Source organism: Electrona antarctica (assembly GCF_951216825.1).
Source record: "Electrona antarctica genome assembly, chromosome: 20".
NCBI classification, from domain to species: domain Eukaryota; kingdom Metazoa; phylum Chordata; class Actinopteri; order Myctophiformes; family Myctophidae; genus Electrona; species Electrona antarctica.
The window spans coordinates 35839686-35856827 of NC_136801.1; the positions used below are offsets into that span (position 1 = coordinate 35839686).

General features: G+C 45.0%; 1 protein-coding gene across 1 annotated transcript in view; it reads right to left on the reverse strand.

Annotated features, from left to right (window-relative positions):
* nebl (nebulette) overlaps positions 1–17142 on the reverse strand; it is a 146343-nt gene that overhangs the window by 108441 nt on the left and 20760 nt on the right. Inside the window, exon 3 of the mRNA XM_079490322.1 lies at positions 7109–7193. Coding sequence (XP_079346448.1) covers positions 7109–7193 — 85 coding nt within the window. The remainder of the gene's footprint in view (positions 1–7108; positions 7194–17142) is intronic.

Below are 17142 nucleotides of genomic sequence, written 5' to 3' on the forward strand. Positions count from 1 at the left end.
TCCATGAGCTGGGGCTACACAGCTGTGCCGATAGAAGATATCGTCTACATCTGGGGAGGGTTTCCTTTCCGCAACGTGCTTTATGCCTTTGACGTTGACACCCACATATGGTTCAAACCACAGGTTTCTGGGACTGTACCAGAGGGGAGGAGATACCACTCAGCCTGTGCCTTGGGGAAGATCATGTATATTCATGGAGGGTACACCCAGACTAGACGCACTAATAACATCTACAAGTTGTGCACCACCACTATGATCTGGGCATTAATTGACACCAGAGGAACTCCACCACCTGCTTCATACGGTCACACTGCCATCATCATCGGGACAAAAATGTTTGTATTTGGGGGCTGGAATGGTCCGTACATCAGAGTGTTTGACACAGAGACCAACTCTTGGTTGCACACGCGTCCTGCACAGCTTTCTCCAAGGGTGTTAGGCATGTGTCATTCAGCCTTTACCTACAATGGAGAACTGTACATATTGAGTGGCACTGGCCACTACAGCAACCTCAATGATGTGTGGAAATTCAATCCAGAGACCTTCTCTTGGAAGAAGGTTGAGCCCAAGGGGAAAGGCCCAGGTTCAGCGATGTCTAACATGTGCTGTTGCATGGTGGGAGATCGTATCGTCATCTTAAGAGACAGAGACCCAGTCGATCTACTGAGTGACCTCCTGTATGTCTTAGACCTCAGTCCTAGCCTCAAGACATTATGTAAGCTAGCAGTTCTTCAGTACGGTCTGGAGCAGTCAGAAATCCCACACAACATCAGGTGGGAACTGGAAGCCATGACTACCAACCAACATGAACGGCAGTGATGCCCGGTGTCCTCAACGACTTGTGTTGTATTGGCAAATGTATTGCATTTTGACAGAGACTTTTGAGAGCTATTGCCACTCCCAGTCTGTAATCACCCCCCAGGCGTGATTATGTGCACCTGCACACTGTCACCACTCCCTTTCTCCACAAAGAAACGGACGCTCGCAACTCCTCACACTGATGAGGGCTGGATAACTCTAATCATCGTACATCATCATCAACAATGGTGGTCCCTTATTGGCCAAGGGTTCCCATAATATGGAAACCCTTGGCCAATAAGGGAATATATATCGGCATATATATTCTATATGCCGATTTGTTCAGACACATATGACGTAAATTCTCCGTTCATTGCCAATGGCATGTTTAATGTTTGTTCAGACAACACAAACATTAGTTCTCCGTTCATTGCCAATGGCATTTTTAATGTTTGTTCAGACTGTGACAACACAAGCTGTATATATAGGACCTAGCGCCCCTCAAAAATAATTGAAATGTACTCTTGACACTTGTAATCCATCACCTCTGTCTTCTATTATGTCATTTTGAGTGGATTTCGCACCAGAAGTCAGAGCGTGGTGGCATCAACCATTACATAGACGGAGTCTACGTTGGGGTACGTATATATACAGACTTGGTATATGACGCCACCTATAGCGTCGACATACGTATATATACGTACCTGGGAGAAATAGAGTTTAAAGGGTAAGACCACTTTTGTAGAGGTTTGGGTTGTGTAGTTACCTTGCCATGATGTAACTCCAAATGTGGACAAGAAATCAAAAATAATTTCTCCAGTGATTAGAAATTGATAATTCAAAATATGCTCCTCATTGACTTACATTGTACGCTGAAACAGCTCTCAAAGTCACTCTTTTAGTACGTAAACAAACACAAACAAAGTTGTTTCAGACAATATAGAGCAACACCAAAACTCATGTGGTTTTATTTCTTCATAAAAATGGTAACTTCCTGTTGATTTTACTATATGAAGATCTGGATCCGGATCCATGGATCCAGTCCGGGTTTTCTTCTGAATAAAAATGGACAAATCAACAGGAAGTTAACATTTTTATGAAAAAATAAAACCACATGAGTTTTGGTGTTGCTCCATATTGTCTGAAACAACTTTGTTTGTGTTTGTTTACGTACTAAAAGAGTGACTTTGAGAGCTGTTTCAGCGTACAATGTAAGTCAATGAGGAGCATATTTTGAATTATCAATTTCTAATCACTGGAGAAATTATTTTTGATTTCTTGTCCACATTTGGAGTTACATCATGGCAAGGTAACTACACAACCCAAACCTCTACAAAAGTGGTCTTACCCTTTAACATTGATTTTACAATATAAATTGCTGTTCCCAGAGATAGAAATGCCATTAAATGGGGGTCTGTAGACTTGCTGGTCCCTTGCTGGTATAAAACTGGGGGTCCTTGAAATTAAACGGGTTGAGAATCTCTGGTAGACCTGTAAAAACGTCTGGGGACGTCTTAGGGTCTTTTTTTTGAGTGGTGCAAACCACTCCAATAACCAGCTTTGTCTGTACCCGTGTACCTGTACGTGTACCCGTGTACCTGTACCTGTGTACTAGGTGTGTACCTGTACGTGGGGCCCAAAAGAATGAGCATGGTTACTATGGTCACTGACATTATGTCAGACCACAGCTGATCAGGCTATATAAGACATTGCAATTTGCACCACTCAGTTCACACGGGTGTGATTTTTAATCATATGAAACGGGATCGCTAAAATCTGAAAAAACACAGACAGACACTTTTACTGTTGGGGAAACCTCCGTTGACACAGACGCACACCTTTACTGTTCTGAAAACCTCCCTAGACACAGACGCACACCTTTAATGTTCTGAAAACCTCCGTAGACAAAGACACACACCTTTACTGTTCTGAAAACCTCCGTAGACACAGACGCACACATTAACTGTTCTGAAAACCTCCCTAGACACAGACGCACATCTTTACTGTTCTGAAAACCTCCGTAGACACAGACGCACACCTTTACTGTTCTGAAAACCTCCGTAGACACAGACGCACAACCTTTACTGTTCTGAAAACCTCCGTAGACACAGACGCACAACCTTTACTGTTCTGAAAACCTCCGTAGACACAGACGCACAACCTTTACTGTTCTGAAAACCTCCGTAGACACAGACGCACAACCTTTACTGTTCTGAAAACCTCCGTAGACACAGACGCACAACCTTTACTGTTCTGAAAACCTCCGTAGACACAGACGCACACAACCTTTACTGTTCTGAAAACCTCCGTAGACACAGACGCACACCTTTACTGTTCTGAAAACCTCCGTAGACACAGACGCACACCTTTACTGTTCTGAAAACCTCCGTAGACACAGACACACACCTTTACTGTTCTGAAAACCTCCCTAGACACAGACACACACCTTTACTGTTCTGAAAACCTCCGTAGACACAGACGCACACCTTTACTGTTCTGAAAACCTCCGTAGACACAGACACACACATTAACTGTTCTGAAAACCTCCGTAGACACAGACGCACACCTTTACTGTTCTGAAAACCTCCGTAGACACACACCTTTACTGTTCTGAAAACCTCCGTAGACACAGACACACACACATTAACTGTTCTAAAAACCACCGTAGACACAGACGCACAACCTTTACTGTTCTGAAAACCTCCCTAGACACACAGACACACACCTTTACTGTTCTGAAAACCTCCGTAGACACAGACACACACACATTAACTGTTCTGAAAACCTCCATAGACACAGACGCACAACCTTTACTGTTCTGAAAACCTCCCTAGACACACAGACACACACCTTTACTGTTCTGAAAACCTCCGTAGACACAGACGCACACCTTTACTGTTCTGAAAACCTCCGTAGACACAGACACACACCTTTACTGTTCTGAAAACCTCCGTAGACACAGACACACACCTTTACTGTTCTGAAAACCTCCGTAGACACAGACACACACACATTAACTGTTCTGAAAACCTCCGTAGACACAGACACACACACATTAACTGTTCTAAAAACCACCGTAGACACAGACGCACAACCTTTACTGTTCTGAAAACCTCCCTAGACACACAGACACACACCTTTACTGTTCTGAAAACCTCCGTAGACACAGACACACACACATTAACTGTTCTGAAAACCTCCATAGACACAGACGCACAACCTTTACTGTTCTGAAAACCTCCCTAGACACACAGACACACACCTTTACTGTTCTGAAAACCTCCGTAGACACAGACGCACACCTTTACTGTTCTGAAAACCTCCGTAGACACAGACACACACCTTTACTGTTCTGAAAACCTCCGTAGACACAGACACACACCTTTACTGTTCTGAAAACCTCCGTAGACACAGACACACACACATTAACTGTTCTGAAAACCTCCGTAGACACAGACACACACACATTAACTGTTCTGAAAACCTCCGTAGACACAGACACACACTTTTACTGTTGGCGAAACCTCCCTAGGCACAGACACACGTCTGTGAGCCAGTGCTCGCCCAGCAGTCTGCCCTCTGCCAACGCGACCTGAAGGGCGTCTTCGGTCTTACTGGTAGTACATAACGTATATGGGCATGCATTCGTGTGTCTATACATGCACGCACACTCATATTTCATTCCACCATTGCATACTGTACTGAACATATAAGAATCGGGCAGATCTCCATATTTCAACTTTTTATGTATTTTCTTTGGTAAATTAACGCCCGACTGGCCTACGTCATCATCCAACAGCGTTGCACAAAAGTAGTGAAAATAATAATATTTGTGATAACTCTCCCTATACAAGAAATCTCTTCGCCGAGAATTGCCGATCTACAATGCGTCACATTGTGAGAATGTGAGCATATTAATCTTGCTATTTTCGCTAAAGGTTCACCGCAGAATAGGGACAATATTGGTTAAGCAGGTTGTCCCCTATGTCTGTGTGTTGCTGCGTATGTGTGTTGTTTTGGCATCCATCCTCCTAAATCTTGCTGAGAAATTACATTGTTTGGCACAAGAATGGTTTGTTTGTTATGAATAAATTATTGCTAGGTTTTTTTTTTTCCCTTCTTTTGTTTTGCTTTGGGTTGCCAACCATCATCTGTTGACCCGACATGGGGTCTACACGCACATATGCATGCACGCAAGCAGAAACCTTAACAGCATGGCACCTTTGGTAGACCACAGAGTGGACATCTGTCTTTTTGTGCCAGTGCAAAATACGCACGCATGCACACACGCACCCTCACTTTCTACCCTACACCCTCTTAGGTGCTGTTCAGCATGATATTGTTTTTTCGTATCATTGAACATATAAGGCTAACACTACACATTCCTAAATTCCTGTGTTGTCATGACCTCTCATCAGCTTTGCAGGGATTACAAGTCCCTCCTTCCCTGTGTGTGTGTGTGTGTGTGTGTGTGTGTGTGTGTGTGTGTGTGTGTGTGTGTGTGTGTGTGTGTGTGTGTGTGTGTGTGTGTGTGCGCGTGCTTCGTAGTTTGGGGAATGTCCCATGCCCCCCCCCCCCCCCCCCCCCCCCCACACACACACACATGCATCTGAGTTTGTCATTTACCTTGCACCATCCTGCATCCATCCAAAACGCCAAGCAATCAGTCACTGATAAATAATGTCCATGTCTGGGAGGATAGTATACTAAATGCATGCATGCACGCACGCACACACGCACGCACGCTCGGCTCGCTCACTCGCTCACACGCTCACACGCACACACACCTCCCCCACTATGTCAAAGCTTCCTGCTTCCCTTCTGCTACAAAAAGCCACCATGGACAGTGTGTGTGTGTGTGTGTGTGTGTGTGTGTGTGTTTTTTTGATTGATTGATTGAAGAATTTATTAACAGTTTGCAGAATTACAGTACATTTCAAGCACAAACTCAATACAAAGGCTGTTAACTGTGAGTGGACGACCCAATTAAGCATTACACTTGTTTCCAACAGGGTCCACCATGTTCAAATCATCAAAACATTTAGAGACGTACAAATAGACACTTCTATAGACAGAACAGGAATTCATCAAAAAAGAATTCATCAAAAAGGAGGTAAAAAGGGAAAAGAAATATATACAGTGAGGGGAAAAAAGGGGGGGGCGGGGGGGGGGATTCAGATTTTACGGGGGCCAGTTTCGAATTGCAGCAATCCGTAGGTGCCCTTTGAGAGCGGTTTTGAAGGAGTCAAGGGATTCGCATGTCTTAATGACAGTTGGTAGGGCGTTCCACATTTTGGTGGCATAGGAGTGGTGGCATAGGAGCGAAAAGAATTTAGTCCCTTGTTTGTGCCGAATCTGGGTTGTACATGGTTCGTTGCACTCCCTCTGGTGTTGTGGGTGTGGACTTCGTTAACATTAAGGAAGTATCTAGACAGGTACATGGGTATCTTGGTGGTGTATCGAATCTTGTGGACCAGACCCATTGCAAGATGCTGTACTCTGTCGTCGACCCTAAGCCATTCCAGCCTGTCGAAGTGGGCAGGGGTGAGGTGGGTTCGGGGGGGCTAGATCAAGTAGGAGCCTGACCAGTTTGTTTTGGGAAGTCTGGAGCCTGGTTTTAAGGGCCTTTGAGGTGCTGTGGTACCAGGAGGTGCATGCATAGTCAAAGAAACCCTGTACAAGGGCTCCTGTTAAGGTCTTCAAGGTGTTTTTGTTGACCAGTGAGGAGATCCTGTAGAGGAATCTTGTTCTATGGTTGACTTTTTTGATTACGTTGGTGGCCATTTTATCACCGGAAAGATTAGCCTCCAGGATGGAACCTAGGTAGGTAATTTCATCTTTACGTGTGATAACATTGTCACCCACTCTAACCAAGAAGCCATTTGCCTTGCTGAGATTACTAATAGAGCCAAAGAGAATGGATTCAGTTTTTCCCAGGTGTAAAGATAGTTTGTTATCAGCGAGCCAGGTGCAGATTCTACCGAGTTCAGAGCTGAGGGCATTTTCAACTTGCAGTTTGTCCCTGTCCGAGACCAGCAGTGCTGAGTCATCTGCGAACAGGAACAAGTTGCAGTCACAGGCTGAAGTCATGTCGTTTACATATATTAGGAACAGTAGAGGCCCTAGTATGCTTCCTTGTGGAACGCCACAGCTCACTGGGAGGGGGGGGGACAGTGTTCCGTTCACTTCCACCATCTGTTCTCTCCCCTCCAGGTAGGATTGCATCCAGCTCACTGATGTGCGTGTGTGTGTGTGTGTGTGTGTGTGTGTGTGTGTGTGTGTGTGTGTGTGTGTGTGTGTGCGCGCATACCTGGCTCTGTAGTTCACTCTGCTGCCTCAGTCTCAGGTTCTCCGGAGTGTCGGCCACGATGGTGAAAGATGTCTTAGGATAATGTCTGGAGAGAGAGAGGAGAGAAAGATGTATTACAATGACTTGAGAGAGAGAGAGGAGAGAAAGATGTTTTACAATGACTTGAGAGAGAGAGAGGAGAGCAGGCACGTGCAGAGGGGGGGGGGGGGGGGGGGGGTAGGTGGGCTTGAGCACCTGCCCTTTTGCAGAAAGTGCCCTTTATAAAAAATAAAAAATAAAAAGTTGTATTTATTTTTTTATTTTTATTTTTTTGAGGAGATGTGTGTGTGTGTGTGTTGGGGGGGGGGGGGGGGTGGTGTGGGGGCCCAATATGAGCTTATGTGGGGGCCAATAAGGGCTTGTGGGGGGGCCAATAAGGGCTTATGTGGGGGGGCAATAAGGGCTTGTGGGGGGCCAATAAGGGCTTGTGTGGGGGGTAAACAAGGGCTTGTGTGGGGGACCAATAAGGGCTTATGTGGGGGGCAAATAAGGGCTTGTGTGGGAGGCCAATAAGGGCTTGTGTGGGGGGGCAATAAGGGCTTGTGTGGGGCAAATAAGGGCTTGTGTGGGGGGCAATTAAGGGCTTGTGTGGGGGGCAAATAAGGGCTTGTGTGGGGGGAAATAAGGGCTTGTGTGGGAGGCCAATACGGGCTTGTGTGGGGGGAAAATAAGCGCTTGTGTGGGGGACCAATAAGGGCTTGTGTGGGGGGCAAATAAGGGCTTATGTGGGAGGCCAATAAGGGCTTGTTTGGGGGGCAAATAAGGGCTTATGTGGGAGGCCAATAAGGGCTTGTGTGGGGGGGCACATAAGGGCTTATGTGGGAGGCCAATACGGGCTTGTGTGGGGGGGCAATAAGTGCCATTGGCCCTTCAAGACGAACATTTGACAAGTAATGATAAATGCCACTATCATAATGAATTATCTTTTAATCTGCCATCAGTCAGTTTTAGTTTCAGACTAATGAGAACATATTGCTTATTTTACTGTCCAATGACATGAAATGGCACAAGGGAAGGACTCCACAAAAATACCACCCCCAGAAATTGGCGCGCGCTATGCGCGCCTGCATGTGCCCTTTTTTGGAGTTTGAGCCCCTGCCCCCCTAGTGCTCTCTGCACGGCCCTGGAGGAGAGAAAGATGTTTTAGGATGTCTGGAGAGAGAGAGAGGAGAGAAAGATGTTTTACAATGACTTGAGACGAGAGAGAGAGGAGAGAAAGATGTTTTAGGATGTCTGGAGGGAGAGGAGAGAAAGATGTTTTAGGATGTCTGGAGGGAGAGAGAGGAGAGAAAGATGTTTTACAATGACTTGAGACGAGAGAGAGAGGAGAGAAAGATGTTTTACAATGACTTGAGACGAGAGAGAGAGGAGAGAAAGATGTTTTACAATGACTTGAGACGAGAGAGAGAGGAGAGAAAGATGTTTTAGGATGTCTGGAGGGAGAGAGAGGAGAGAAAGATGTTTTACAATGACTTGAGACGAGAGAGAGAGGAGAGAAAGATGTTTTACAATGACTTGAGACGAGAGAGAGAGGAGAGAAAGATGTTTTAGGATGTCTGGAGAGAGAGAGAAAGAGGAGAGAAAGATGTTTTACAATGACTTGAGACGAGAGAGAGAGGAGAGAAAGATGTTTTAGGATGTCTGGAGGGAGAGGAGAGAAAGATCTTTTAGGATGTCTGGAGGGAGAGAGAGGAGAGAAAGATGTTTTAGGATGTCTGGAGAGAGAGAGGAGAGAACGATGTTTTAGGATGTCTGGAGAGAGAGAGGAGAGACAGATGTTTTAGGATGTCTGGAGAGAGAGAGGAGAGACAGATGTTTTAGGATGTCTGGAGAGAGAGAGAGGAGAGAAAGATGTTTTAGGATGTCTGGAGAGAGAGAGAGAGGAGAGAAAGATGTTTTAGGATGTCTGGAGAGAGAGAGGAGAGAAAGATGTTTTAGGATGTCTGGAGAGAGAGAGGAGAGAACGATGTTTTAGGATGTCTGGAGAGAGAGAGGAGAGACAGATGTTTTAGGATGTCTGGAGAGAGAGAGAGGAGAGAAAGATGTTTTAGGATGTCTGGAGAGAGAGAGAGGAGAGAAAGATGTTTTAGGATGTCTGGAGAGAGAGAGAGGAGAGAAAGATGTTTTACGATGTCTGGAGAGAGAGGAGAGAAATATGTATTAGGATGTCTGGAGAGAGAGGAGAGAAATATGTTTTAGGATGTCTGGAGAGAGAGAGAGGAGAGAAAGATGTTTTAGGATGTCTGGAGAGAGAGAGAGGAGAGAAAGATGTTTTAGGATGTCTGGAGAGAGAGGAGAGAAAGATGTTTTAGGATGTCTGGAGAGAGAAAGATGTTTTAGGATGTCTGGAGGGAGAGAGAGGAGAGAAAGATGTTTTAGGATGTCTGGAGACTCGGAGAGAGAGGATAGAAAGTAAATTACACACAGTTCATGGCACGCACGCGCAAACACCATCAAAACAGTCTCTGAATCTGATCGGATTTGATCAGGAGCAACATGCTTGTCTAAACATGAGGATCTTAAGTGCGATGTCATCGTCAATTACAATTTAGGCATTTAGCAGATGCTCTTAATCCAGAGCTATTTACAGTAAGCAAGAACAACACATGGCAATACATCAAATACATACAAATAGTAATCCAGAATCATAAAGAAGAACCTAGCGTCACAGTAGAAAAACTGTACAGTAAAGCTATGAGTATATACTATAGCAGGGGTATTCAAGTAGATTACACAACTGTAGAATGATTGTGTGTGGGGGGCCACTTAGCGTCATTAATTTATAGGACAGGTGTACTTCTCATATGGATCCAACGTGTTAACAAGCGTCAACGAGCACCAGCTGGACGCGCGTGCGCACACGCGCGTGCCACAATGGGGCACCCCACGGGCCGCATTTGGCCCACGGGCCACCAGTTGAAAACCCCTACAATATAGAGTGCGATATCTACATACAATGCTATCTAGTTTAGCCTTTGCATACGTCTGTACGGTTGTCAAGGCTTGTGCAAGTGCTACGGCAAGTGCTATACGGGCTAAGATGGAGTCTGAAGAGTTGAGTTTTCAGACAAAACGGCAGAAGATTGGGAGTGAGTCTGCAGGTTTGTTTTGATCGCAATGGGAAGTTCCTTCCGTAGTTTTGGAGCCAGACAGGAGAGGCGTCTGGTGCAAAGGTCAAAGAAGGTTTTATTAGGATCAAGCAGCGATGAAACAAGTGGAGTCTAAACAACAGGCCTGTCGTCAGAGAAATGTCACGCCGAGAACGACCTCCGTGAACAATACTAACCTTCTGAAGCAGGAAGCAGCCTCCCATAACTCCTTTATATTGTATGACCTTTACTGCTCTCATTCTAGAGCACACGGTCTCCACCATGTCTGCAAACACGTAACTAAGTACATTTACTTAAGTACAGTACTTAATTCTTTCACTGCCAAACGCGCGATTTGGCGTGAGTCACTGGGAGCTGACCAGTACAACCACAGTCTATTACTGTTCGTCACTGGGAGCTGACCAATACAACCACAGTCTACTGTTGGTCACTGGGAGATGACCAATACAACCACAGTCTACTGTTGGTTACTGCGGCTGACCAGTACAACCACAGTCTACCGTTTGCGAACTGATCAGTTGAAGCACAGTCTTCTACTGTTGGTCAATTACTTGAGTTGAGTTAAATATGCCTTGCTTATGAAGGCAACTTGATAGCAGTCGCTGAAGCTTCATATAGTTGACAAAAGTTGTGTGTGTGTGTGTGTGTGTGTGTGTGTGTGTGTGTGTGTGTGTGTGTGTGTGTGTGTGTGTGTGCATATACCGGAGCACCTCACTATAGATCTCAGAGGCAAATATTGTAGTTTTACTTCACTACAATTATTTGAAAACTTTAGTTACTAGTTACTATAGTAGTTACTTTGTAGAGAGGGATTATTATTAAAATTATTAAAATTATTACTTTTAAAATATAAAATTTGTTTCCATTTGTACACTCTCAAGTATACGGACATAAGGGTCCATTTGGTTCCTAACTACCATTTAGCTCAGGACCCCCTGGAACTCCCTCAAGGACATCTGGGGGTCCCCGGACCCCACTTTGGGAACCAGTGATATACACCATACAGTAGTTGTTATCATTGGTTGCTCTCTCAACCTGAGCGGCCGAGGCAGATGGCCGCCCACCTATAGGGCCATGGGTTCTGCTGGAGATTTTCCACTTGCAACGCACACGCACACGCGCAGGCACACACACACCCGCACACGCACACACACACAGGGGAACTGCTGGGTCTGTGCTGACGTAAGAACCAGGGATGTTCTTCAAAAGGAGGAGTGGAAATGCAGTGGTGGGTTTTTCACACATTTAATAACAGTAGATAGAGTGACTATTGTTCTGACTCGAGTCTCTCTCTCTCTCTCTCTCTCTCTCTCTCTCTCTCTCGTTATCTCCCACGCACCCGTTTTCTCTCTCGTTCGCCCTCTCTCCCACGCACTCTCTCTCTCTCTCTCTCTCTCTCTCTCTCTCTCTCTCTCTCTCTCTCTCTCTCTCTCTCCTTCTACTCTCACCTGCACATAACGATACACGCACAGTAGTGCTTTTAGTGCTATTGACATTTATTTATATTACATGAAAATATATCAACACTGAGTTCTTGGAATTAGTTAGCTATAATTTCAAGGTATGTTACAACAAACGAGAGGGAAGATAATTATTAATGTTTCTACTCTCTTTATCTTTAACATTTTGTATGCAGTTTGAAGTGGCATAGTTAGCGTTTATGTAAGGACATGACCCAGCCTGTAAATACCCCCCCCCCCCCCCCCCCCCCCCGCCCCCACACACACACACAAACACACACACAACAATGAGTCACTGTTAGTATTTGGATATGAAGAAGAATTTGGATATGAAGCAGTAACATTTACATTTTCGCTAGAAACAGACTGTATGAAATATGACTGACTGACTGTCGTAAACGATACAGACACCTCCTCGACAATATCGCAGAGACATTTTTTGAGTGGTGCAACCACTCCCTTACGGAGCTATGTGTGTGTGTGGGTGGCTGGCTGGCTGGCTGGCTGGCTGGGTGGCTGGCTGGCTGGCTGGCTGGGTGCGTCTGAGCACGAAAACAGCATGGTTGTTTTTCACCACCTGTGTGCAACCTAACACACACACAAACACACACGCACGTATTAACTGTATATATGGTGATTTCAGGTGTACCAGTACAGTGACAGTACAGTACAATACAGTAGAGGGACCCCCACACGGTAACTCTGTCATTTCTCAACTGTTTCGGACGCGGGGCGGCTTGCCGGAATCGGGCCGGTACCCTGGGTGCGTTCCTGTGGGTCTGGAGCTTCCCCCCCCCCCCCCCCACACACACACACACACAGCGTTGCACCACTCACTTCACACGGGTGTGATTTTTTATTTTTAGACCACAATTCTTATATGAGACGATTTTAAGATGATCCCATGTTATTCTCCATAGAGAAAAACTTTGGAACCAGGGATCGAATGAGTGACGTCAGGACTCTATTGATCCTGCTTATTGATCCGGGCGTATATCGAGCTCACTATTGAGCTTTTTCCAATTATTTTGTGGAATGACGTGAGGTAACAAATTCTGTATTGGCCAGTTACTTGTGACAGTTTGTGGCTGACTATACCTGACGAAGACCCATTTGAGGTCGAAACGTTGTCATCCTAAGTCATCCTAATAAAACTACCTCTGGGCACTGCTAAACAGTGTGTGGACTGCATTCCTTTTTTTCCTGTACACATCTTTTTGTTCAGCACCATCTAAAATTAAAGGTATATTCAGTGATTTCACTTAATTCAAACTTAGAGTGTACCTCCCTGTCCCCAGTTAACCCCTGGGGTAAAAAAACCATTAGGTTTCGTTTTTGGCTAGGTGGCCCAGCCTTCATCCAATCAGGATAGAGAGGGGCCTTCCGGCTTCCGCCAATCATGATCGAGCGGGGTGGGCCTTGGTGTGCATGCTGTTGACCTGTCATGTGTCCCCCCACTGTAATGCGTGCATGTGCACATCTTGTTACCGGGGCGGACCGTTTTATTTTTCCCAAATCACCCAAATCACTGAATGCTCCTTTAAGAGAAGATGGGCAGGTGTCAATACACTTTTAAACTGACTTCTTGCTTGTTTTAGACAGAATGTTGCTAACAGGCTCGATAAGCCCAAAGCTTATTGATACCAGGTCTCAATACATTTGTTATGTAGTTTGTAGTGGGCTCGGGGTTTGAGCTCCATCCCTATATATAACAGAGAAAATACTCAACGTACCGGTGGTGGAAAAAGTACTCGCATGTTTTACTCAAGTAAAAGTATCAATACTGCAATGCCCTCTGAGATGTAGTGGAGTAGTAGTAAAAGTATTGGAAATTGGAAATATTCCAGTAAAGTACAATTACCTCAAATTTGTCCTTAAGTACAGTACTTGCGTAGATGTTACTTTTACTTTACACTGCTGCAATGTACAAGCTCACAATGTGAGAGAATGTGTTGCATCGCAACACGTAAGCTTGTAGATCTGCCTATACTGAATCAGCTGCAATCCTTTGTACGATACAAACTACATTCATAAAGCTGTTGAGATATGCCTGTGTGTCTCAGTGTCGCAAAATGTATCATGGGCAAAATGTGAGCACTGAATCGAGGACAGAGTAGTACTTTCATAGACTACAGCCTAACAGTTATGAATTCCGTCAACATAAACTACAGTACCTTGGCTGAATATGTGCGTGCACGCGTGTATGTGCGTGCATGCGTGCATGCGAGAGTGTGTCGTCCTACAGAGCCAGGCTTTGTCTCCCAGGATTGGGTTGCAGCAAAATGAACAAAGCGTCAACAGTTGCCATTAGCAACAGGAACTGTTGAAGTAAAACTTTGCAAAACTAAACAGGCGTGTGTGTGTGTGTGTGTGTGTGTGTGTGTGTGTGTGTGTGTGTGTGTGTGTGTGTGTGTGTGTGTGTGTGTGTGTGTGTGTGTGTGTGTGTGTGTGTGTGTGTGTGTGTAAGGTAGGGACTTCTGGAGCCTAGTAAAAAAGAAGGTTCCTCCTTTCATTTATACGGCTTCTCTTCCTCTCCCTCTCTCTCTCTCTCTCTCTCTCTCTCTCTCCCTCTCTCTCTCTCTCTCTCTCTCTCTCATCCGTAGTCCCGACGCAACAGGCAAGTTCTCTCTCTCTCTCTCTCTCTCTCTCTCTCTCTCTCTCTCTCTCTCTCTCTCTCATAATCACACATCATTGAGCAGTGGTGTTAACTAAAGTGACCAAGTACATTTACTCAAACAAATACTGTACTAGGAGAACATAATTTCCCCTATAGTACTGTGCGGGACTTTTACTTGTAACACAGTATTTCTACATTGCACATTGCAACACTTTTGCAACACTTGCAACACTTTTCCTTAAAGGGGCTCCACCATGAATTTAAAATCAAATGTATTATATAAATGTTGCCCTTGAATGCCTCTTTATACCGCTGAAGCCTAAACAACCACTCAGATCATTCATTTTCATCCTCTCTCAGGATGCTATTCCAAGTAATTTCAGCTGCAATACCAACAATGTCCACACCCAAGCCCCCCTGTCCTCCTTACCACTTATCACCTCAGTCTCGGTGGGAGGGGTGGAGGGAGGGGGGCATTGAACCACAGTGGGAGGAGGTGGGGACTGGGGAGAGCCAACTGGACCGGAAGTAGGCAGAAATGCATTGGACTCAGGCAACAGCCCAGGTTTAATGATCTTAAATCCCTTTATTTTAGATTGTTTTGTAGTAATTGTACAACATAAACATTAAAGAGACTTTAGTTGTTACTGTACAATACTTTAAAACAGTTGTCATGTTGCACACATGCTTAAAATAGCTCTTAGTTGCGCCGCCCTCGTCGAAAACAATGTATTTCCAACTCCAGGTTGTCTCAGTTCAGGCTGCATGAACAGCGCTCGAGCGCTCGGTTTATGCCCCCTCAATAGCGTAACTCGTCTATTAGATGGCTCTGACCAGACTGAACCATGCATACCAATGACTTAAAGGGTGGGTGGAGGCAAAGTTAAAGGGGGAAGGACTATTAAAATTGGTCTCCGAAACTGACATCAGGGAAGAATCTGAGAAGGCCCATTCAGACACGCCCATTCAGACACTTTGTGGGGTGTAAAAATACACCAAGAATCTTGAAAAATGTCAAATTCATGGTGGAGCCCCTTTAAATAAAACATTTTAGTACTTTTCCCACCACTGTCATAGAGTTTCTGAATGCATGTACAGTAGGTACATAGGTAAGTACGTAGGGTGATAGGACACGATTATTTCAAACTTTTGCCTCGGTTACGATTAATTAAAGGAGCATTCAGTGATTTGGGTGATTTGGAAAACCCCTCGGTCCGCCCCGGTAACAAGATGTGCACATGCACGCACCACATTGGGGGGACACGCGACAGGCCAACAGCACACACACCAAGGCCCGCCCCCGCTCGATCATGATTTGTGGAAATTCATCCTGATTGGATGAAGACTGGGCCACCTAGCCAAAAATGAAACCTAAGGTTTTTTGAAAACTGGGGACAGGGAGGCACACTCTATAGTAGGGAGGATTATCACAACAAAACAAAAAAATAAGTGATATTTGAATTAAGTGAAATCACGATTGTTTTTTGTGTCAAAAGTATAATACAGTATTACGTGGTTAACGGACAGATGGAAATGCAGGTGTCATGGCAGCGACAAGCATGACATACAGGCTTGGTACAGAAAATATCTGTACACTGGTGGTGAATAGTTCACATGGAAACTTCATAGTTTTTCTTTCTTTTCTCAATTTTCATCACACAATGATTTTTTTTTGTAACCCATTTTTTGTCAAGTGTCAATTATCTAATGTACTGTAATCCTGGGCTCTACACTCCCTCTGGCAAACTGGGGAGAGCAATGGACTGACCTCATGCTTCCTTCAATGCATGAGGAGACAGGGGGGGGGGGGGGGGGGGGGGTTCCCCGGTTGGACGTAGCGCGTGGAAGGAACACGTTATTCCAACCAGTTCCTTTCCCCTCCATCAGGCACCCCAGCTGGCCAGGGTGAGACAGTTTAGAGACCAGGATTACTTACATGTTTTTTGTGAGGGTACCTATACCCTAGGGGACACAGGGAGAACATGCAAACTCCATACAGACGACTCCTAGAAGTCCCAGCGACAAGGAAGAGGCTCAGGGGCGACCGAGCCTTTGCTGTCGCAGCTCCTATACTTTGGAACAGCATTCCTCCACTGAGAGTTTTAAGTCTAGGCTCAAAACGTTCCTCTACTCTCAAGCCTTCCAGTCCCCCTAATACTCGTGCACTTTATACATAGGATACGCCTTTTAACTGCTCTTAACGTCTCTCTTGTCTACTGTACCATAACTATGCATTGTTTTTTTATTTATTTTTTATTTCACTGATGTATCGTATTGTTTTTCTTCGACCTGTGAAGCACTTTGGTACGATGAGTCGTTTTTAAATGTGCTATACAAATACAATTGATTTGATTTGATACAGAAAGGTTGATGCCTTTCATCGCTGTAAACATACCATGGGAGGCTCACAATGTGTCATGGTTTCTTCCTAAATATAACTTATCCAACACACACACACACACACACACACACACACACACACACACACACACACACACACACACACACACACACACACACACAGGGGTATTGTAAATGTGTTTTCTAAGCCCAACAGTAACATAAACACAGGATGTGTCGGGGCATTGGGGACTGTTTAAAAGGTTTGTTTGTGTGCCGTGTGTGTGTGTGTGTGTGTGTGTGTGTGTGTGTGTGTGTGTGTGTGTGTGTGTGTGCTTGTATCCGTGCATAAAATGTGGTACGATGGGCGTAATGTGGGGACCAATTTAGCTTCAGCATTGTCTATAATGTCAGAGTGGTTATTTGGTTTGAAACACCCCAGTAGCCTGACACACACTGACGCCGAGA